General features: G+C 38.7%; 1 protein-coding gene across 1 annotated transcript in view; it reads left to right on the top strand.

Annotated features, from left to right (window-relative positions):
- Nucleotides 1–22,379, top strand: part of SPTBN5 (spectrin beta, non-erythrocytic 5) — a 94,685-nt gene that overhangs the window by 9,800 nt on the left and 62,506 nt on the right. The window contains exons 7-28 of the mRNA XM_027642475.1: nucleotides 127–265; nucleotides 1,660–1,892; nucleotides 2,329–2,482; nucleotides 3,377–3,577; nucleotides 4,756–4,962; nucleotides 6,102–6,299; nucleotides 7,026–7,178; nucleotides 7,712–7,842; nucleotides 8,526–8,777; nucleotides 9,345–9,632; nucleotides 10,281–10,527; nucleotides 11,373–11,512; nucleotides 12,457–12,556; nucleotides 13,215–13,385; nucleotides 13,477–13,641; nucleotides 14,399–14,625; nucleotides 15,169–15,355; nucleotides 16,565–16,765; nucleotides 17,890–18,006; nucleotides 18,586–18,749; nucleotides 20,365–20,497; nucleotides 21,338–21,483. Of these exons, the coding sequence (XP_027498276.1) occupies nucleotides 127–265; nucleotides 1,660–1,892; nucleotides 2,329–2,482; nucleotides 3,377–3,577; nucleotides 4,756–4,962; nucleotides 6,102–6,299; nucleotides 7,026–7,178; nucleotides 7,712–7,842; nucleotides 8,526–8,777; nucleotides 9,345–9,632; nucleotides 10,281–10,527; nucleotides 11,373–11,512; nucleotides 12,457–12,556; nucleotides 13,215–13,385; nucleotides 13,477–13,641; nucleotides 14,399–14,625; nucleotides 15,169–15,355; nucleotides 16,565–16,765; nucleotides 17,890–18,006; nucleotides 18,586–18,749; nucleotides 20,365–20,497; nucleotides 21,338–21,483 (3,954 nt within the window). The remainder of the gene's footprint in view (nucleotides 1–126; nucleotides 266–1,659; nucleotides 1,893–2,328; nucleotides 2,483–3,376; nucleotides 3,578–4,755; nucleotides 4,963–6,101; nucleotides 6,300–7,025; nucleotides 7,179–7,711; nucleotides 7,843–8,525; nucleotides 8,778–9,344; nucleotides 9,633–10,280; nucleotides 10,528–11,372; nucleotides 11,513–12,456; nucleotides 12,557–13,214; nucleotides 13,386–13,476; nucleotides 13,642–14,398; nucleotides 14,626–15,168; nucleotides 15,356–16,564; nucleotides 16,766–17,889; nucleotides 18,007–18,585; nucleotides 18,750–20,364; nucleotides 20,498–21,337; nucleotides 21,484–22,379) is intronic.

Consider the following 22,379-nt stretch of genomic DNA (forward strand, 5'->3'; position numbering starts at 1 on the left):
TCTTACAGTAGTGTGAAGAGTTGTGCATGTTCATTTAGCTCCTGTAAAGCTACAAACACTGAGAATCCTTCAGTGCTGTCCAGAGCGTTTGGTCCGAATCAGTAATTTCTTTCTCTTCCTTTGTAGGCAAAAAACCATTTCAAAGCAGTGGCAGGATCTCCTGGATCAGCTGCAGAGACGAGAACAATCCCTGGGTACAATGCAGGAAATTCTTTGCCTTCTGAGGGACACTGATGCCATTACAGAGGAGCTGAAAGAGCTGCAGGTACTGAGCCCTCTCCACCAGCACACAACTTGCACGGCTGCCAGTGTCCCTGGAAAAACTGCCATGTTCCAGGGACTGGGTGGTGCCAAGAGGACATAAGTCTATCAGCTATGTAAAAATGCACAATTTTTACTTAGATACCTAACTGTGCGTTTCAGTTCATCATCACAGGTAACTACATGAGAAAATAATAGGCTTTGCTATAGGGACTCTCGCTAATCAGAAAGCCAGGTATGGTATTACAGGGAGTGCACTACAGGTTCAAGTTATATAGTAAAATAAAGACAGGAAATAATCTTATCTAAATTTAGAAATGTAAAAGGAATAAAATGACCTTCTGTTTCCATTCCATATAATTCTTCTGAAGTAGCTTCTGGAAGTACCTCCAATGTTTATACAGATGAGAACTAGCTCAGGCTTTCAGGTTTATACGCTTGTGAGAAAGAAAAGTTCCACTGTAAATGCACAGTTTGCTTTTAGCAAGAATTTCCAATTGTTGCAAGAGTGACAGAGCACAAAGTCTTCTCTTTAGCATGAATAGTAACCAGGACCATTTTGATTTTGTAATGACAGGGAGTATATATCCATTCTTTGTTCTTGAAGACAGAAAAATCCTTATGACTACAGGTTACCTTGTGCCTGAGTTGAAAGAGCCAACATGCTATATGAAGTTGTGAATTTCAAATTAAAGATAAGAGCTATCTCCAAGTTATAAATCTTTCTCTCCTAGTGTTAGTAAGCAAAGAACACCTAATGGTAATAGCGTTGCTGGAACCATGATAGCCTGAGCATGTGGGAGAAGATTGATAAGGAAAGATAGTATCCTACAATAAGATTGATGATTGTATCTATTGATACAGTTAGAAGGAAAATTGACTTGTAAGCACTTGGTACCTTCATCAGCCACCAATTAAATACTGTGAAGTACTAATTTTCATTATTTAGATAGGCAATTAGGTTCCTTAAATAAAAGAACACAGCAGTTAGAACATACCATAAAATGGGATATTGTAAAATTCTCAAAATACAGATTGTAAATCAATCTGCCTACAGATGGGTTTATAGGAAAGGGATATTCATCACTCCCACAGATTCTGAGACCTTGAGTCCTTAATAAATAGTAGTAAATTAGGTACTAAAACAGATGTTTATTTGAAGAGACCACTACTTGCACTGCATTAGATAGAAGTTCTCAATTATTGCCATTAGCTTGTGAAATTGAAAGAAAAGTATAATTCCTCTAAATAGGCAGCTTTTTAGCTTTACCTAACTGGTATTCTTGGATGCTTAGAAGCTATGAGAGTCAACAGGAATCTTTAAATTGATTTGTTTGTACTAAGCCCCTGGATGCACTCTCAACCAATGCCTTTTTTTTTCTCTCACTTTGTTTGTAGGTGCTAGTGAATTCCCAGGATTGTGGTAAGCAGCTCCTGGAAGTAGTAGATTTGCTACAGAATCACAGCTTGATTGACTCACAGATCTCTTCCTATGGTGGTAGATTGAAACATATCACCCAGAGGACAGCAGAAATCAGCAAGGACAGCACAATTAAACCAGAAGTGCTTTATGCAAAAGTTCAGATGCTTCATCAGCTGTATCAGAACCTTACAGCTCTGAGCAAGTCACGGTAGGGCTATGCTTGTATCTCTGTTCTTCCTGATTAGGATGGCCAATCACTTCTTTAATCAGAGAGCACAGCTTCCCAGCATTTGAATTTTTTTTATTTCTCCATTTATAAAGACAGAACAAAAGCAACTTGAGTGTCTTGATTGCAATTGACTGAAAGGATCACTCACTTTCACAGATGAAGAATAACTTCATTCTCAGCATTTATTAAAACTTGTTTTATGAGAAGTCTGATTAGCAAGCAGTTATTTCATCTAGAGAAAGAAGGAAATGTAGTTTTGTTTCTTTTGTCTTATTCCATGAATAAATTAATATATGAAAAAGAGGAACTAAAGGCATTCAAATTTTTGATTTTAAATTCTTCTTTGATTATGCTACCTTTGTCTCCATGGAATCCTACTTCTGACTGACATACACTGTTTGTTTCCTTGGTTCAGAAAATCTCAGCTAGAAGAGGCTTTGAAGCTCTTTGAATTCTTCCGTGACTGCAAAGAGGAGGAATTGTGGGTCTATGAAAAATGGAAGCTAGCAAGAACTACAACATTAGGGAAAGATGTCAGCCAGATTACAGCCTCTATTCAGAAGAACAAGGTATCTTACTTTGCTGGTGGTGCCTTGTCTTTGTATTAAAGCAAGACTTTAGAACATCAATGTCCTTCAGTTCAGTCATTTACAGTTCAGTTCACTTAAAAAAAGCTGTCAAACCTCTCCTTATCCCAAGTGTCATGACCAGTGTTTGGAATTTTTAAAAAATATGTAGTGTAGGGATTTTTTTCCCCAAAAGGGGAAAGAAACTGTAGAGAAAGAATATGCTTCCTACTGGACTTAGAAGTGGGGCTTCTAGTGAAGACACCAAGCTTCATATTAGCTAACTTTTGATGGGCAGAAAACAAAAGGTTGCTAATTTTTGTTTTTCTCACCCTCCTTTCCTGGCCAAGAGAGATGTGGGGAAAGAGAGAGATGGTGAAAAGAAGACAGATATCAGCAGGCAGAACGAATAACATTGTATGACCTTACAAATCTGTTGCCCCAGACCTTGCTGTGGCTTAATATCAAAAGTTTAGCTATATGAGCTAGTGCCTTCTTATGGCAAAGAATCACTGTGAACAAGTAAAGAGACCTGTGGGTTTGAGAACTTTCATATGATAACAGAAACAGGAGCCTCTTCTGTTATTTTAATATACATTTGTGTGCATCTGTTTGTGTATTTGTTCCTTCTGGAAAGCATGAGACAGCTGAATTGGTGGATGACAAGTATCTCCTTTAGAGAAGACTACATAACGAGCTTCAGATCAAAGGCAAGAAGTAGAACAGTGTGGGGAGCAGAGGGGCAATCATCTCAGAGAGCTAAGGGAAATGTCTTAGGCATGAATAAGACATGGGGCTCTAGGAAATGTACGCATTACAGTAGCAGAGCAGGACCCCCTCTTTTCTCTCACTGGTGGGGAATGAGTTATGCTGACATGTTTCCCATCCTTGTGCTAGGCTCTTGAAGCAGAGTGCAATTCCCACAGAGCCGTATGCGCAAATGTGATGAGGAGGGGCTGGGAGCTCAGCCAAAAGAACCCTGCTCGCCAGGATGACATTCTGAGGCAGACAGACAACCTCCAGAAGCTGTGGCAGCAGCTCCAAAATGAGGTGGCTGATCGCAAAACCCGCCTGCAGGCAGCAGCTCTCATCAAACAGGTAAGAGGGCTCTGCTGTGATGTGTGTATGGGGGACGTGGATGTGGCTCTGTTCTGCCCAATGCCTCCACATGGAGAGCATGGCAGGAAACCCTTCAGATGTTGGTCTTCAAAAGGATCTGTGGCAGTGAAGTCTCAATCCTCTTGCAAGCCAGCCAGGCAGGAGATTTGAGCAGCTGGGAGTTACTCTAAAGGTGAAAATGCTAGCGGAAATAACTCACATGATAGTGCTGATGCAGAGTCTTTTTAGAGAATAGAATTGGGGTAGCTGTGTGACATTTTCCTCACATGAAAAAAAGAACTCCAAAAACCAACAACAAAAGTAACGTGTTGTAAAACTTAGGTTGACTATGAACTTCACAAAGCCTGCCAAATGTTTGACACTGCCATTCTGACCTATGATTTTACTCCTGCAAGCATTCAAATATCTGCAAATAAAGAACTCTTAAAAAGCAACATTCTTAAATCACATCACACGTTATCTCAGGTCCCCTTTTTTCTTTTCCCAATTTTCCTTTCCTAAGTTTTTTGTTCAGTCTGTTGTTTCCATGAAATACTTGAACAAAACTGAACAACTTTGTCCTTGAGAAAGTCTAAATTCTCTCTTCCGTTAAGTAGGTTTAACACCACTATGGTGCTTTAGTTCTTCTGCATTTGTTCTTCACTACTATGGATTTTCTTTTTTTTTTTTTTCTGTTGTACCTTTATTCTATATCTCAAAAGCTTGTTCTCATTTTTTACAACCATAGCCATGCAGACTGCAAATTCTGGAAAACTTCTGTTGTAGACTAAGTTAATTGTTTGTTCCTTAAACATTTAGAAAATATCTACGCAGTAGATATTTACATAGTACCTACTAACATCATACATTGTGGGTTTCTTTTACTGCCACTATTATGCACCCTGAAATTTTAGCTAATTAGGAGCTTTTAAAGAGCTATATAGGCAATCTTTGAATCTCTTTACTCACTGTGATTCTGTGAATTATCTGTGATACAAGCATGAAATACATCATGGATTTAGAGCTACCTTACTCATAGCTTTTGTGACACGAGGTAGTAACCTTATGGCTACAAACTTAATGGAATTTCTCCTTATTCATAGTTTTATAAAGAAGAAGTAGCAGGATACAATACTTTCAGGATGAATCCAAATGTTTTCTTCCCTGTGTTTCTTTAGTACTTTGCTGACATCGATGAAGCAAATTCATGGTTGCAAGAAAGGCAGCCCCTTCTAGCCAGCAAGGACTATGGAAAAGATGAATCGAGTGCAGAAGCACTGTTGCATCGTCACTTGCGCCTGGAGAAGGAGATTGCAGCCTATTCCTCTGAGATGACACGCCTGAAACAGCAGGCTGACATTGCAGCACAGCAAGCTCCAGCTACTGTAAGTAGATGAGGGATTGTGTCACATTTTGTTGAGAAATGTAAATGAAATGTTTTTTAATTATATAAGATATTTTGATTTTGACAACATAAAATATTCCAAATTAAGTTTTTAATTAGAATTGAGGCAAATTTTTAAGTAACAAAGAGGTTCGTTGGCCGCTTGTAGCACACCTAGTTAGTGTTCTCTGAAGTGCTAGAAATACTCTCATCATATTAGTTCCCTCTACCCATCCTCAGAAAAACTTTCTCAGTCTTTATTCTCATAATTATTAATTTCAGTCATCTTTAAAGAGCAGACACTTAATCAAAACATCTTTACAAATTCTTTTTGTACCCTGATGCAGTAATGAACCATCCCACAACTCCAGAAACAAGTCATACAATCCAGGACAGATGTTAAGGCATATGGGATGAAGTCAACCTTTGCAGATGCCCCTCTTTTTCACTGACTAGAAAGGAAACTTCCAACTTGAAATCGGTTCACTTAATAACAGAATTCAGAAGAATGAATGACACATTTCATAGCTTTCTTCTCTTAGACTTGTATGTTTACTCAATGTTTAGCAAAACAAATTTGAGAGCTATGAGCACTGCTTTGGCTCTTCCCTTTACTCCATCAATCCAGCATTAATTTTTATTAGAATAAAAATTTTATTGCTTTGTTATTAAACATGAAAAAGCATGTAACAAGATGATATCCATATACAAATAGAAGTATTGATTCACTAGGGCACTCACAGGCTTTGAAACTGGAAATATTCAGGTACTAAAATATCACCACAAATAGGACTGTGAGCATAGTCAATTGCCTTGCTTTGGAAACTTATAAAAAATATTAAAAAAAACCCTACAACAAAACAACTTTTATCTGAGTCCAAAATGAGAATTTGTACTCAATCAATATATTTTTAAATGATTTAAACTTCTTTAAACAAAACCAAAATTTTTTTCAGTTGTTTGGTTCAGTCTTTCAGAATAAAACAATGGAAACAAATTCAAAGAAATACTTGAAATGTTTGGTTTAAAGGGTCAGAATGCTGTGATTTGAACTAGCAGGTCCAAATTTCCCTTCTGTGTGAAATTTTTATCCAAATCAGAAATATTCATTCATTGATTTAGTTAAATTTTTCTTAACAGGTGATTAAGAGGGAAGCCCCAAGTGACTTAAATCAAAAGACAGCTAAGCTACCATTCAGTCGAACCTGGGAAACATCTGAAACATCTGAAACATCCACTGGAACCTTAAGTCCAGATGTTCATTTTCTTTCAGAGAACATCTGGAAAACCCAAGATGAAATAGATTCACTTTACAAAAATCTACAGAGCATGGCTGAGGTATGCCCTTCTGCTTTGTATTTCACAAAAAAAGTCAAATCCAAGGTAATGCAAATAAAAATTAAGTGCTGTGCTGTGTTCTGCTTTCAGTTTAATAATGTGTCTCAATCCTGTTAGTTCCTGCAGGCCTTCAAGGCTCAAGATTAGCATTAAAGTTTTGTACCAAACCCATTTTATGTTGGCAAACTTCCCATTTACATTCTAGTATTTTTATTTTACAAAAAGCAGACTCTTTTGTGTAATCTTTTTTTTTTTTTTCCCCCCATAAATGTTGCTTGCTGTAGCTCCTAAATATTCAGGCTGTCTGGCCTGGTACCAGAAAAAATAAACAACTGTAACCTGCATTCTCAATATGCTATTTTTCATTCCCACCTAGTGTAATCATGCCGTAAAGACCAACAAAAACATGTTGTGACCATGTGACATACCTGTTCCTGAGACTACTGAGTTAAGTCTTGCAGCAGCAAGTAGCACAGTGGCCTTCCTGCCTGTCAGAGGCTGAGTACTCGCCAACTGCTTCTCTTATGCTTTTAAACTACTGTTACTCTGTGAAGAAGTATTGTGATCTTGAAGTATCACCTTTCTGTTCTCTTTCAGCAGTGTCTGGGAAAATTACTGAGTACCACCTGTGTATTGTAGCTTAAATGCAAGGATTTTTTTTCTTTTTGTTTCTTCAAATGGCAGGGAGTCATTACAAAAATACTTAGGTCTTCATCTGTTTTACAGAACAGAAAAAAGGCTCTGGAGGAGATGATTGGCTATTACCGCTTCTGTAGCTCTTGCGAAGAATTTCAGTCATGGATGAAAGATAAAGAGAACATTTTCCGGACTCTTCAACCTCAAGCAGACAATGTGGAAGTCATGCAGCAGAAATATCAGGTATCCCTTTTCCCTGATCACAGATGACACCTTTTAAATCAGATTGACCTTGGGAGAAAAGATAGTTGAGAAATGATGTTTTGAGAGTCTTTTCATTCAATTTAGAGAGTCATGCATAGATCAGATATTTCTTTCATACAGACTATGCCAGATTAGAGAAACTGATGTGATTCTGTTCCTTTATCTTCTTGTGAGCATTGTATCCTATACAAATATCATGGTATAAAAGGATTATTTTTGTGGTTTACCTTACACCTCTTGGAAAAAAATGCCAAATGATGAAAAAATCCATCAGTGCACTTGCACCACAGTGGAGTGGGACATATGTGCACAGGTGTACTGTGCACACTGGGGGATGCTAGGAGGGCTGTAGGAGAGCTACGTGCACAGGTATGCATGTTGTCAGCAGGCTGGTAAATGGAGAAGCCAACTGTGACAGTGGGAGATGAGTGGATATGACAGATTATTAAGAATTGTGTCCATAGAAATGGAAAAACCTCAAGTTCTTAATTCTTATATCTTTTCTACTTTAGAGCTTTTTAACGGAACTGGCTGCAGGCAAAGGCCAGCTGGGAGACATTGAAAAATTAGCGGTTAAATATGGGAAGATCAGTCCCAGCAAATATTCTGAGATCCAGGTTTGGCTGGAAGAGATGAACACCAGGTAAAAGTGCTACTGATAAACAGGATTGTCTCATGGGGCCAATTGGAGACCTGACCATTCATTCCCAATCTAGACAACAGTTTCATCAGTGGGAAGGGGGCAGCCCTCATCCTCGCTGTAGGCTGGCCCTGAGCCCAGTGTCAGGCCTCCAGGACTAAGGGATGCTTCTAGGCCCCTGACACCAAGATATTTAAACTGCAGCAATTTGTGTGTGCATGTTAGAGCACAATGTGAATTCACCCACAGGTGACAGTGATGTATTCAGAGTAGTTCTCTCTGTACTGTGCTGCAGCAGTTGATTTGGTTACTTAAGCATCAGGTGAGGACACCCTTCACAAACCTTGAAAGGAACATCAAATGTTTAACTTCATGAAGTATAGTTAGTACCTGTTGTGAACACACTCCTGGCACCATGTCACTCAGTGGGAACCGTGAGGCACAGCCAGGTCCTTATTTTGACCATGGTAGTTGATTTGCATCATATTCAGCGTGTTCTGAACCTGGTCAGAACTGAGCAGGGTCCCCTTGCTTGACATGGGACTGATATGAACTTCGATGTTGTGAGGGAGTGCTAGTGTTCACCTCCTCAGCCCACTTAAGTCCTGATGAAATCTTTATAAAAGACTTTTTCTGAACAAAAAAAGAATATAGATCATGTATAACAATTGTTGTCTTTCTTCAAGTTGGAGTCGCATGGAAACTCTGAAAGAGGAAAAGGGCTCCGAACTGATTGGAGTGGCTGATGTGAAGACATTTCTTCAGGACTGTCAGAGCATAGGAGTACTACTGCAAGACAAGATGGTCCAACTCAGGGATCTGGAACCAGGGAACTTGCCTGCTGGGCTGGAGTCAGACAAGCGCAAACTGCATACAGTTGAAAGAGAGGTCCTGGTGATAGAGAGGAAAATTGAATACTTGAGGAGTGTTGCAAAGTCGTAAGGAACTTTCTCTTTGTTTCCACACTCTTTGATAGTTCTCTAAGATCAAGTTGTAAATTATGACTATAAAGAGGATGAACAGCTTTTGAAGTTTTTCTTTCTAGCAGTCCAAAGAACAAACTTGCATTCTGGATGGAGTTGATCTCTCTTGAGTATGGCTGGGTAATTGGTGAAGTGATTGCTTCCAGACTTCACAGGTGTAGGAGGATAAATATCACAGGATTGTCTGTAGTTCTAGCAAGTAGAGTAGTTACTTCTACTAATGGGATTTACCTAGTTCAAAATGTGGAAGTATCATTTAGACCCTGAAAGAGGGTAATCGAGGGAAGCAAGGGTGAACGTAAGAAGATAGCAGAGAATTGTGCATGGGAGTTTGAACTTGAAACACTACTTTAAAATTTTTTACTGCTTTGAGTTTTCTATACATTCACAATGAGAATTTGTTGCCCTAGCTGACCTTCTTTTTAATGCAAGTGTAAATATCCAAATCTGTTCCTTTTAAAAAGTTTTGATTCAAACTCTAAAAAAATGCCTGTTCATCCAATTGAATGTATTTTATTTCAGTATTAAGGACACCAACCCCGCAGAGAGCAAGGCCATCACTGAGCAGGTAGAGAACATGGAGAGGCTTCTGGCAAAGCTCAAGCTGGAGACCCAAAAGAAGCAGGACATTCTGCAGTGGGCACAAAATCAACAGTCCTTTCTGCAAGACAGCCGTAGGCTTCTACTGTGGGCAGAAGGCATTCAGGAGAAGCTGAGCAGTGAAGAAATGGGTGTGGATGTGGCTTCTGCAGAGCAATTGCTGAAGGAACATCAAGACCTGCTGAAAGAAATTAGCTCTCAGAAAGAAAGGTAGAGAGATTCTGTGAGGGTGGGCAGTAGGGTGATATGACAACAGTACTGTGAAAATGAAACATGTCTATCTTGTACATAAATTGTGCATGAAAGTGATGCCAAAAGTTTATTCAAATGCACTTGAAACTTACTGTCAAAAGGAGACTGTGAAACACAAAATGCAGTCAGCTTTTGCATACTTATCCTGATGACTGATGGAGGGGGAGGGAGGATCTGTATGTTGGCAGTAATAGTATTCCATAAGCTCTCTTGACACACTCAGATAGTGCCATCTGCACTTTATTGCAGTTCACCCACTCCTTCTCAGGCCTTATGTTCCATTTGCCATAATTTTTAGTTTTTCTTCTGCTTGTTATGAATTTCCAGATATTGTTTACCCTCCTCTCCCTTTTGATGTGAAAGCCTGCTGCTTATATGGGCTTTCTGTCCAAATGGGGAAATCTCACCTACTGCCTGCAGCATATATCCCTGAGCAAAAGACCAGCTGCATTTTGTAGTGCACAACTATGGCCAGCAGGAGAAGAGTAAAAGGGAAGGGGGAAGCTTGATGTGTAGGCACTGCCAAAAGAGCAAAGAGGTGTGATGAAAGAGAATTCATATTCCCTCATGCAATGAGGTCTCATTTTTCTTTTTGACTCTGGAAAGATTTGTGGAGCTGGAAGAGCTAGGGCACAAAGTAATCCACCAACAGCCCAGTAACAGCAGGACCATGGATGTCCACCAGTCCATGGAGAGGCTTGCCAAGGAGAACAAAGAACTGCTGAAAATGTGGGAATGGCGATTGAAGAAGCTGCAGGATGGCCTAGAATTGCAGAAGTTCTATAGGGAAGGAGACCGTATTAATGCAGCCCTCTCTGGTCATGAGGCCTTTCTCCGGGGAGATGACCTTGGGGTATGTACAGCATCTGATCTTGTTTTCTCATCTCCCCATGCAGGTAGTAGCAACAATTTTCTTAATTAAACTGGTTTCCTTGTTCTAATAGTCATGGCTTTTTCATAGTTGGAAATTAAACTTTCAGGTTCTCATTAACGTTCTTATATTCTTGCTCATCTTCATGAGAAAAAAAGCTCATTGTCTCTCAAAAAAAAATTTAAAACCAACTAGAGTTGTGATTTGTTGCTGTGTTTGTACATGTCATATGGTTTATATAAAATTGACTCATCTGTTTGGTGACTAACCATTAAAAAATATTTCAGCTTGAACATAAATTTTTTTGTCAAGTAAAAACATGACTGTTTTAAAAAAAACTTTTTCTTTTCACTGATTTAAGAACTTTAAAGCAAATGAAGCAAAAAAACAAATGCAGGCAATATTCACAAGATCAGTGAAGAAGGAGTTTGTGGTGTCTCACCATCTCTTACGTTTTCAGCTGAACCTAAAACATTGATACTTTTGGATCATTTGAGTGGAAAAAAGTTTTACTTAGTTACAGCCTGTTGTATTGTACATCTCTAGATGTGCCAGAATGCTGACATAAATTTAGAATGAAGACTTTCTTAAAAGGTGACAACGAAATAATAATGGAAACATAGAACAGAGGAATCAGATATGATACAAACCTGAACACCTGCTGCTTGTTTATAGTCCTGAACATCCTTAGGCACATGCAAAATGTACACTGTATTCCCTGCCTGAGAGAGAAGGAGGAAAATAAGGTCAATTTTTTTTTTTTCACTACTAGAGAAACAACAGTACAATCAAGAAAAGTCTTGATCAAATTTTTTTCTTAAATGCAGGACCATGTAGATGCTGTTCGAAGTCTGCTGAAGCAACATCAGGAATTTGAACAAGTGCTGGTGGCACTGAAGAGACGAGTTGAAGCACTTAATGAAAATGGGGCGAATCTCCTAGAGAGCAGGCACTTTGCATCTCATGTGTGAGTACAAACATTTATTTAGCTTTAATAAATGATCCAGTGTGATTAGGTGGAGAGGAAAAACTTTCTCTGAGGAGAAATTAATTGACCTCCAAGCCACGATCTGTTGGACGAGCAGGAGAAAAGGAATTTTTTTTTTAATAGATTTCCTGGATAAATAAAATGCTTTAGGTTAGAAGTGGCATTTGGCCGAACACTAGAATAATTTGCCTTGTATCATAAATGACATACAGTGACAAAACTTCTTTAATGTAAACTGATTAAATGCCTACCAAAAATGAATTCTTTCATTTATCTGTATAATGTATTAGAACTATTGTTTGCTTTTAAAAAGTTACAGAAGACTTCACAAGGACATAATTCATTGGGAGCAGATCCTTTGTGTCTTTATTGAATCTGAACTGTTATCTGTAATTCCTTTTTCTATACTAGAGCCACTAGGATCTACTAAGGGGACCCCTTTGCAAACAAGAATTAGAAATAGAGGGTTAGAATGGACCTCTTGGATCAGAAGACTATATTCTTGTGATCACAAGTGAAATGTCTTGAAAACTCCCTCCACAAATTTATAAAAAATGCCCTTAAGATCTGATTTCTTGCCAGCACTAGAAGGTCATTCCAAAGCTTCATTGCACGTACATTACAGAGAAATTTATTAGTTAAGGTGGAATATTCAGGACAGAGGAAGGTTTCGGTGTTTTAGTGCATGACTACAATTCACTAACGTAACACAGCCATACAAAAGGAAAATCCAGAGCAGCTGGGAAGCAATAGCTGCTTTCCAGATGAGCCCATCACATTGGTAGGACAGGGCTGTATATCCCTTCCTCCTGTTACAGAGTTGTTGGAACTAGATTACATTTATAGCAGACTCATGACTACAGCAGAACCAAGGGGAACCAATAAGACTAGTACTGCATTGAATTTCCTGTTGTTCTTGGTAGCATTGAAGAAAGAATGGTCACTCTCCGGCGAAGGTGGGAGCAGCTGATACAAAGCAATGCAAAGAGAAAACAGAGATTGTTGGATTCCCTGCAGCTACAGGTAAAAAGAGTAGTACTTCAGATTTGGTCAGAGATGTGTAAATTTTCAGTTTTCCTCTTTGTCCTATTATGAGACAAAATTTCAAACTACCGAGCATTCCTAGTGCAGCTCACCTTCTCTTTGGCTGTGAGACAGAGTCTCACTCACCAGGGAGCAGGTGATGCACTGGTGGTAAATCTTACAAAGCTATAACCATAGCAAAATTCCAAAACAAAAATGGAGATTTTTGAATTAAAAACACAAATAGAATGTTTTGTCTACTGGATAAGTTTATTCTGCTCATTACTTATTATTGTTCTGGACCTTAATATTTTAGCGTAGTTACTGTAAGTTTTGGCACCAAATTCAGCTTTCAGTGCTGAGATACAAAGTTATACTGGAGGATTGGACCTCTTATGGTTAAAATATTCAGTCAATGAGAATTGATAGAATTGATTCACTGACAATTAAAGGCAATAGATTAGTAAATGTGGTAAAAAGGGACTAAGAGATTTTACTATGAAGGCTTAAAACCTCATTAATGGTTTTAAGATCATACTTCATTTATAAGTGTTCATTATGTAGAACAACTTTTATATGAAAATACATCACATTTCTTCACTGCAAACCCACACAGAACCAGAAGTAAAATCCATTTAATTCTGTTTGTTTCTGTAAGGAGTTTAATCGTGATGCTGCTGAGCTTTTAATATGGATGGAAGAGAAGTACAAGATTGCATCAGATGAATCCTATCGTGATCCAACAAATGTTCTACGCAAACTAAAGTGGCATGAGGCTGCTGAGAAGGAAATGTTGGCTAATGAGAAGCACTTTACGACACTGATAAAGGTGAAGGCAATTTTGAAGCTAAGTTTTTCATCTTGTCCCAAACTTCATAGATGCTGATCTGCTAATAAAATGATGTGCTGTGTTTCTCCAGAAAGGAAATCAGTTGATTCAAGACAACCATTATGCTGCAGTTTCTATCCAGGAGAAGATGTCAGAGCTTCAAAAGAACTGGAAGGAATTATATGGCAAGATGGTAGAGCGAGGTGACAAACTGAGACAAGCTGGACAGCAAGAACAGCTCATGGAACTGCTCCAGGTCAGGAAGTTACAGGGAACAGTGGGGAGGAATGGCCTAGGAGCCCGGTTCCTCTGTTGTATGGATGCCAAAAAAATGAGGAGAATACCATCCAGACAAAAGTGTATTTTAAAGTGTCCATTCTGTCTACAGTATCCAGAGAGAAAGTTCAGTGTAATGCTAACCAAGCTCACTCCAAAGTTATGAGCAGGATAACAGAGCCAGCACAGCACCAAGATACAAAGCTGTTGAGCTCAGGCTCAGCACTGCATCTGTGTGGGCATCCTGTACTGGGAAAACAATCAAAACTCTGTAAGGGTCAGGTCATTGCTGTGCAAACATGCTTGCTTGGAGTCAGTTTGAGGGCTGGAGGCAAGGCACTGTATTAAGCACACTGTCATCCAGGAAAATTATGCAAGAGGAACAATGTGTTATGAAGGTGTTTCAATACCATTATGACATGGAACTGTCGTGTTGTAGCTACAATCTGAAATCTTTGAAGATTGTTTGATTGTTTTGTCTTATGTCACTGAAGATAGTTCAAAGAGGCTGTTTTTAATTGTGTGCTTTAGTGGCTCAGAGAGAAGAGTACTCCAAAATAGTTTGCAAAACAAAATATTCCCAGGAGAGACCTCTTAGAGACACTCAGTAATCGTGTTATCAAGAAAAGACAATTGGATTTAAAAATTGTGTCCAAGAAGTTGTCATAGGAAGGGATTAGTGAAAGAAAATGGTGTTGAAAGGACAGGATGAGTGTGCTGTAATCTTTTCTTGACAGGATGCCAAAAAGAAGATAGAGAAAATTGAGAAAGTTCTTCAGGAACCTGAGACAGGCCATGATTTGCGCTCCAGCCGTAATCTACTCAAGCAGCACAGACAACTGGAAAATGAGACACGTGAGCTGGCAGAGAAGATGAATGCTATTGTATCTCATGCAAGGAAAATGGCCACCAATCACTTTGACTCCCAGAGGATTCTGGATGAAACACAGAAATATCTGAAAAGGTGCGGTGTCACTCTCTTTTTGTCTCCACTCCTTATGACAAATAGCATTTTTTCTTCTACCTGGTAGAAAATGTCTTTTACTTGATTAAGTTTAACCCATGCTCAGGGGTGATTTCTCCTCCCAGTTGTAACACAATTATGCTTTGATCTGCAACTGTACAGCTGCCTGTTGACCCATCTCAACCTCTGTGGCTGGACATTGCTCCTTGCCTGCTGCACTCCTCCTCTTGTCCCTTGCTTATCCATAGGTCATACATTGCTTTAGTGACTAGTTTCTTAAAACACCACAGGACAAACCTAGGACTTCAAAAGCGTAAATCACTTTTTCTCTGCTTACGTTTAGTGTTATCATATAGTTCTACTTGTCATAAGTAGCCTACTGTAGAAGGGACTCTTGTATATGCAGTCAGCATTAACCATTGATATTTAATTGCAAAGAAGTGTCTAGCGTTTGAAATCTTCACAATGGTATTGTAGCCTAATTCCTGTAGCAGAATTAGGATAAAACTTTGTTTTAATATATATTTAATGGATAACCCCTAGGTTTGAGTCTTTGGAAGCACCTCTTTATGAGAGGCGTAAGTTGCTGGAAGCTGCGGTGGATCTTTATGAGTTCTACCATTATCATGACATGGAATTGAACTGGATTAATGAGCGCTTGGCTATTGCCCATTCCACCAACTGTGGGAAGTCCTTGGATGTGGCTCAAAATCTGTTGCAAAAACACAAGGTAACTCCTTTAATCAAGTGTATTATAGCATGGTGACACACTGCACTTCATCTCAGCCTGCAAACCTGCACAGTTAACGCTTTGTATGAGTGCATTCACTGCTAACAGCCTAGTCCAGCTAAAATGGTTCAGTGGATTGAGACAAATCAGCAGTGTGGTGATGATTTTCTGAGCAAATACAAAATTCCTGTGAGAACTGCAAAATTTGTATTATTCTGAGAAATTGTGTAGCTCTTCCCATTAAAAGTGGATAAAAAGCCAGTGTACCTTACACTAAACAGAAAATAAGAGGTTTTTTCCTTTGTGGCTCAATCTGGGTTGTTTTTTTTTTTTTTTGACTGTTACATGCTTGTCCTACTGTAGTTTTATGCTTACTGCTTCCTTATACATGAAATCTTGAAATTTGTACGTGCTAGATTTTTTACAAGAGCATGTAACAGCCATTTAACATTTATTTTAATTCTATGCTTGTAAAATGGTTTGAACAAGCTACAGTCAACATGTCTATCAAGGTAAGTTAACACTGATTTCTGGGGAGTTGGGTTCTATGCAGCAATTCCTCACAGTCAGAGGGACATCTTGTCTGTCCTGTACCACAGGCAATGCTGGATTCTGCAGCACCTTGATTGCAAATTCCATGAGAAAGATTATTAAACCAATGGGGATGCCTTATGGAGCAGGAATCTAATAATTTTCATGGTACTATTGACAGTGTCTCACTTCTCATCGTCTTCCAGCCCTATTCATCTTCTGGGATATTCTATTTTCTGACCAGCAGCTCAACATTCTTTGCTGACTCACCCAGCTTTGTGTCTCATCTCTCATTCTGTTCTACCTTCCAAACCTTCCTGACTGCTGGACAGGGGAAGGGGAAAGAGCATGGTAAAGATAAGGGGAAAAGGGGTAGGACCAGATCAAAGCATAAGGCTGAGGATTCATGTGTAGGGAAGTTAAGGGATGTCTGCTGCTTCCTTACATACTCTTCTTTCCTCTCTCAGCGGCAGTACCAAGGGCAGAGCATTATGCAAGTGGGGCTGGGAGTAGTGTCTGAGACTGCAGGTGTTATAGAAATAGACAGCCCGTGTCCACTTGCTGTACTCTACCCACTGTCACCAGCTGCCAGTTTTCCTTAGGACTAGGAGTAACAAAATTTATTTATCCTCACATTCCCTTCTTTTATTTCTACTTTTTATTTTGTCTCATTCCCAGGAACTGCAGGCAGAAGTGACTGCCCATAAACAGCAAGTCCAACGGGTCCTGGATAAAGGAAAGACAATGGTTGCAGGCCAGCACCCATCATCTCAGAAAATAAGTGAGAAATGCCAGGAGCTTGTGACTGCCTGGCAGGGCTTGGAGAAGTCCTGTGAGGAAAGGATGAAGCAACTGCAGCACTCAGTTGGCTTCCAGGAGGTACAAATTAGAGCAAAGAACTTACACAGTAGCTTCTTCAGACAAATAAGAAGACCAAAGTATTAAAGTGAACAAAAACCCAGCTCTGCTGGGACTGGTATTCTCTTCAGTTGCTTGCGGCCAGAGTCATGGGAGTGGAGGGCTGGATTGCACAGTTGAATGCAACCCCCAGCCTAGACCTGCTGCTCTAGAGGTTTCCTTTGAGTTCTATACCCACCCCTTATGGTTCTGTACAGAACACACATTTCTCCTAGTAGTAGCTCCCTTCTCAGTATCTTTATACAGCCTCAGGCTTTGACTTAATTAATGTAATGAATCCTGAACTGGCCCTTCATACTGGAGAATTATGATAAGAAAATCAGAAAAGAGGGGATTTTTTGTGCTATCCAATCTTTACCTGTTCCCAGTAAAGATTCAGAGAACGTTAGGGATTTTGATTCTATTATTTTCTATAGGCTTCTGGAATTTTATCCTTAGCCTTTATCCTTTTTTTTTTGAAAAAAAAAAGTTAAAAATTGCATGCAAATATTTATATCAATAATCCAAATTTTCTGTCATCAGTGGATCATGTAGGAGTTCAGTTATTCAGGTAGCACATGCTGTTTGGTAGACATAAACAATGTTTGCACAGAGTTCGCCAGACCAGCTATGGTATGTTCCCTGGGGTATATGATCATCTGGCTCTTATTTCCTCTATCTATAAAAACACTTATCCATACTGTAAAATTTATGAAGCCCGATTCTTATAATGATTTGAACTTCTCAGGCAGGGGAAGGAGAAATATCACACTGATATGATACAGTTAACCCCTACCCCTAGTGAATAAGGTAAAGAAAGAGTCAAGAAAGGAAAGTGATGTGAAGAAAGAAAAGTGAGATAACTTGAAACTTACTGCCAGAGCTGTAATACCTGGAGAAGACCTTAGTTATCCTGTGCTGAAGTCTTCCATCTGTGATCTCCTTTATCTTTTTATGATTTCACAGAACAGCGAATTAAATACTTGATAAAATGTCACAGTAAATCTTACAGTGCACCCTCCATTTAGAATTTATTAGGTAAAAAGATGATATGAGTGTTTTTAAAGTTGAAGTAAAAACTCATTTGTTCTCTCTTTAACTGACAGTTTTTAGTGAATATTTCAGACCTGGAGGCTTGGATTGTAGAAAAATATCCACTTGTGACAAGCAAGGACTATGGTAAAGATGAAGATGGAACACTGAAACTCATCAAGAAACATAAGGTATTTCTCTGCTTAAATTCTGTAAGCTAGCATGATCTTTTGGTCTGTCTGAGGCTATAAAATTTTTTGTCTTGTTGGTAATTGAGTGTCAAGCCATCTACAAGATATTTCGTGTTGATATATGTCCATGTATGAATAGACTGATAGAAGAGATCAATTCAGTACACTAATATGATTGGAAAAATGTACTTCCGGTAAAAAGGATAATAGTGAATATTTTCATCTTATTTTCCTTTTTCAATAGATGTATGCAGAAGCCTTATATTTTTTTCCTAAAATCAAAGATACAGATAGAGCATTATTCCAGGGATATTTTTCTCTACCTAATAAAGCATCAGGAAATTCTAATTGTCTTTATTCGCCTAACTTGTATGAATTTATGTACTTTTTTTTTTCAAAAAAAAATGTACATTTTTTTTCAAAAAATGTTACTAGAAAATGATCTAAAATTGATCAAGTCTTGGAAATGTTATATCCTTCCCAAAAGTATTTCTCATCTTTTAATGTCTCAACTGTAGGCTATTCACAAATAGTGCATCTTGGACAACTGGCTCTCAATTCACTATTTCTCTTTGCCAGGCACTGGAGCATGAGATTGCCATTTACCAAGATTTAATGAAAGAACTGAGCGAAAGTGCCCAAAGTCTTCCTCTTGTGGGCTCCATCCAGTATACTGATGTTGATGAACCAAAGGAACAAGTTCGTTCAAGACTCCAGGAGTTACAGGAGCTATCAGGAGCAAGGTATAAACTAGAACTGCCTCTTGGGTCTTAGCTTTGATTCAAAGCCCACTGATATCTCCGATTACTTTACTGGAATTTAGATCACAATAATTATCTCCTCCCTTTTCAATTATATTTAGGAAATTGCTTGTTTCTATATTATAATTCTAAGCACCTATAAGCTTTTCATTTTTGCTAAACAAAACCTCTACAATGTATTCAAGGAGTTTTGCTACATATTAAGAATTTGAAGCCCACAAATTTCCTCTTTATGCTTAATCATCCTCCTGTAAAGTGACTTGAGATGCCAGATTCTGACTTGCATTTGTGGTACTTGGAATATGCCACAGGAAAATAAGAAAAAAGTGTTTTTAAAATATTTCCTTAATGTTGCTTGAAAATTACTTAATTTGTTACATGACATAAGGGAGACAATTACAGATACACTTATCTTTATGCCCAGTGACTCTGCTAGGATAGGAAGGTTTTTATTCTTGAATGAATCATTTACTTTTCATTTCACTTCCTTTCTGTTATTATTACAGCAAGGTGTTTACAATGGGACAGTTAGCTCGTACAGAGGGTTTTTAGCACTTTGTTGTCAGGAAGGAACAAATGTCTGAACAGTTTAGATTTTTCTTTCACAAAAATTTCATTCAGAAAAAGAATGAGGCTCTGCAAGTAGAATAACAAATAGATTAATCTGAATACTAGAATTATTAAACCTGGTATTTTACCTTTTGTTTCTCTTCTTGTTTACATTGAAAAAGTAAAAGCAACAATAGAAAATCCTGTGAATGAAACGTTCAGAAAAAAAATACTCAATCTAGAAATACCAAAACGTGTGTGTGTTGAACACAGAAATGTTTCGGTTTTTCACTCATGCTTAATGTTAACCTGAGTCTTGTTGTGCTTTATTAGTGGTCTGGTTTGTACCTCTGATCTGCATTCTCTTTGGGCTGGACTCTCTCAGCAGGCTACCTCTCTTGTGATGAGCAGTTGTGATTCAAAGAGGGAAGCCAAGTTCATCTTTCCTGGAATTTTTGCACAATGGTCAGACAGTGTTAGCAGATGGAAAATTGATATATTATTTACTGTGAAAGGCCTGTAACATGTCTGGCTGAGTTATAAGATACTCTAGACCATGGTTGCAGCAATTTTGCTAAACAGACAATGTAAGCAGAATTGCATCAAAAGGCTTTCATAGCATCCACTTTCCTGATGCACCATTCTCAGAAAGATTTCCTTCTCATTTTCATGAGCAATACAATTATCCTTAGAAAGACAGATCAGGGCAGATCTGGAAAAAAAATAAAAAATGTTTCCATGGGAAGAAAAAAAAACAACAAAAAAAATCAGGAATGAAACCCAACTGAAATCAAAAGCAGAACAGGGGTAGAACTCAACTAGGCACAGCGCTCTTGCAGGACATCCAACCAATGAGATAAGTATGACATGGATGACAGCTGTTATCCTACAAACATACTTTCCACTTTTGAGAAATAGTCAGCTCTTTCATTAAAGAGAGTGAGTCTTTTGTGAGAGGTTTTGGGGATTCATAGGAAGAAAGTTACTGATTGCCCTCCTCCATATTGCCTTGGTCTAATTGTATTACCTTTTCTCCTTCCCCCAACAGAGGGAACAAGCTGGATGAAACTCTTGTCTTGCATGAGTTTGTACGAGAATATGAAGATCTGGAAGACTGGATCACTCAGCAGAAACAAACAGCCAGCTCTGAAGACTATGGAAATGATTATGAACATGTCTTGGTGAGTTTTTTGAGTAACAGATCAAAAATCAAATAAACTATATGTATTAAGACTGTAAACAGATTCTAAGGTTGTCCATGAAAACTTAAAAGACGGAGTAAGGAATAAGGATAAATAACTGGAAGATGGGAAGAGAAAAGGGTGAAGAGTGGGTGGGAAGGTCTGAAGAACAGACAGCATTGCCTGACACTTACATCCTGCTGCTATGAGGGCTGAGCTGTGTGAAACAACTGCATGCTAAAATGTCTACACCTTCAGAGAGCAAGTTCTTTCTACTTTTAATAATCAAGAATTTAAGTATAGTATCCATTTAGGACTTTTCTTTTTTTCTTTTTTTTCACTGAGGTTGCTGATTGCTGTACGAACATCTACAGCTATACCTCTTCACGGAGCATAGAAACCAATCTAATATCAGCCTGTTAAAAATCAATATCTGTTCTGAATCCTTGTTTTATAATCTATTTCAAAATAACTTGTATTCTAAACCTTAAAATGAGACTGCATTATCATTTACAGTAATGAATACACATTTGCATTCATGAAGGGAAAACATATAATTTAATAATTGAAAATCATTGTACATAGAATGTTTGTTTCCATCCCCACTAATAATGCTTCTGCCTCCCATTTGCATCAAAAACCTCATGTTTTACTAAGAGTTTGCAGCTCCTCATGTTCTTTGGAGGTAAAATCCTGTCACTCTATAGGGTCTCCGTCTGTAAGTATGGTCAGCTTGTTACCTGTCTTTTGGCTGTGCTCTGTTAAATGAGCAGGTATGTTTGGGAAATGAGAGCACTCAAAAGGTTTTGGTTTTTTTTATTCTTGTTTTCCCTTCAAAAGCAACTTTGTGCCAGATATGACACATTCCGACACCAGTTGGAAGCAGCTGCGAAAAGAGTTGTGGCTTTCCAGCAGCTGGCAGACCACTTGCTGAACTGTGACCATTCTGGGTCCTGGGAAATTCGGCAGATGCAGAAAGAGCTGAGGTAGGAGACTCATGTTAGCTCCATAATGCTTTGTGCTTTCAATTCACTCTCGAGAAAGAAGAAGAGACAAAATACTGGAAAAGAATAAGTCAGGTTCTCCTAATTCTCTAATTGCAGAATATGTGGCTTGCTTATTGAAGCAGAGCTGCTGCCACCCTCATTTAAAAATTGACTACTATAATGCAGGCATTATCTACTTGGTTTTAGCTTACTTTTAGCTTCTGTAAATTGCATCAGAGGTGCTTTACAAGTAAGGGTGAGTGAACTTCCTTTGACCTTTGAAACAAGATCACCTAACTGAAAGGCTAGGAGTTTTGTTGCTTTTTTATTCTGATTTTTGAGTTTGAATCCCATGATTGCTCTTTAGAATAACATTAAAATGTTCTGAGTTTCTTAGTTCTGGCATCAGTCCAAACTGACCTGAAAAAGAAGTGGGTCTGTCTGCTGTTTTGGGTACCTCAATGTAAGGAAGATATAAAGCTCTTAGAAAGTGTCCGAAGGAGGGCTATGAAGATGGTGAAGAGCCTAGAGGGGAAATCATATGAGGAGTGGCTGAGGTCACTTGGTCTGTTCCAAGAAGAGGAGACTGAGGGAAGACCTCATCACAACTTCCTCATGAGGGGAAGTGGAGAGGCAGGCACTGATGTCTTCTTTCTGGTGACCAATGATAGGACCCAAGGGAACAGCATGGAGCTATATCAGGGGAGGTTTAGATTAGATATTAGGAGAATATTCTTCACCCAGAGGGTGGTTGGGCACTGGAAAGGGTTCCCCAGGGAAGTGGTCATGGCACAAAGTCTGACACACTTCAAGAAACATTTGGACAATGCTCTCAGGCATGTGGTGTGATTCTTGGGGTGGTCTTGTGCAGGGCCAAGAGTTGGTCTTTGATGGTC

This window comes from Corapipo altera, unplaced genomic scaffold (assembly GCF_003945725.1).
Source record: "Corapipo altera isolate COAL_440 unplaced genomic scaffold, ASM394572v1 23b, whole genome shotgun sequence".
Taxonomy (NCBI): domain Eukaryota; kingdom Metazoa; phylum Chordata; class Aves; order Passeriformes; family Pipridae; genus Corapipo; species Corapipo altera.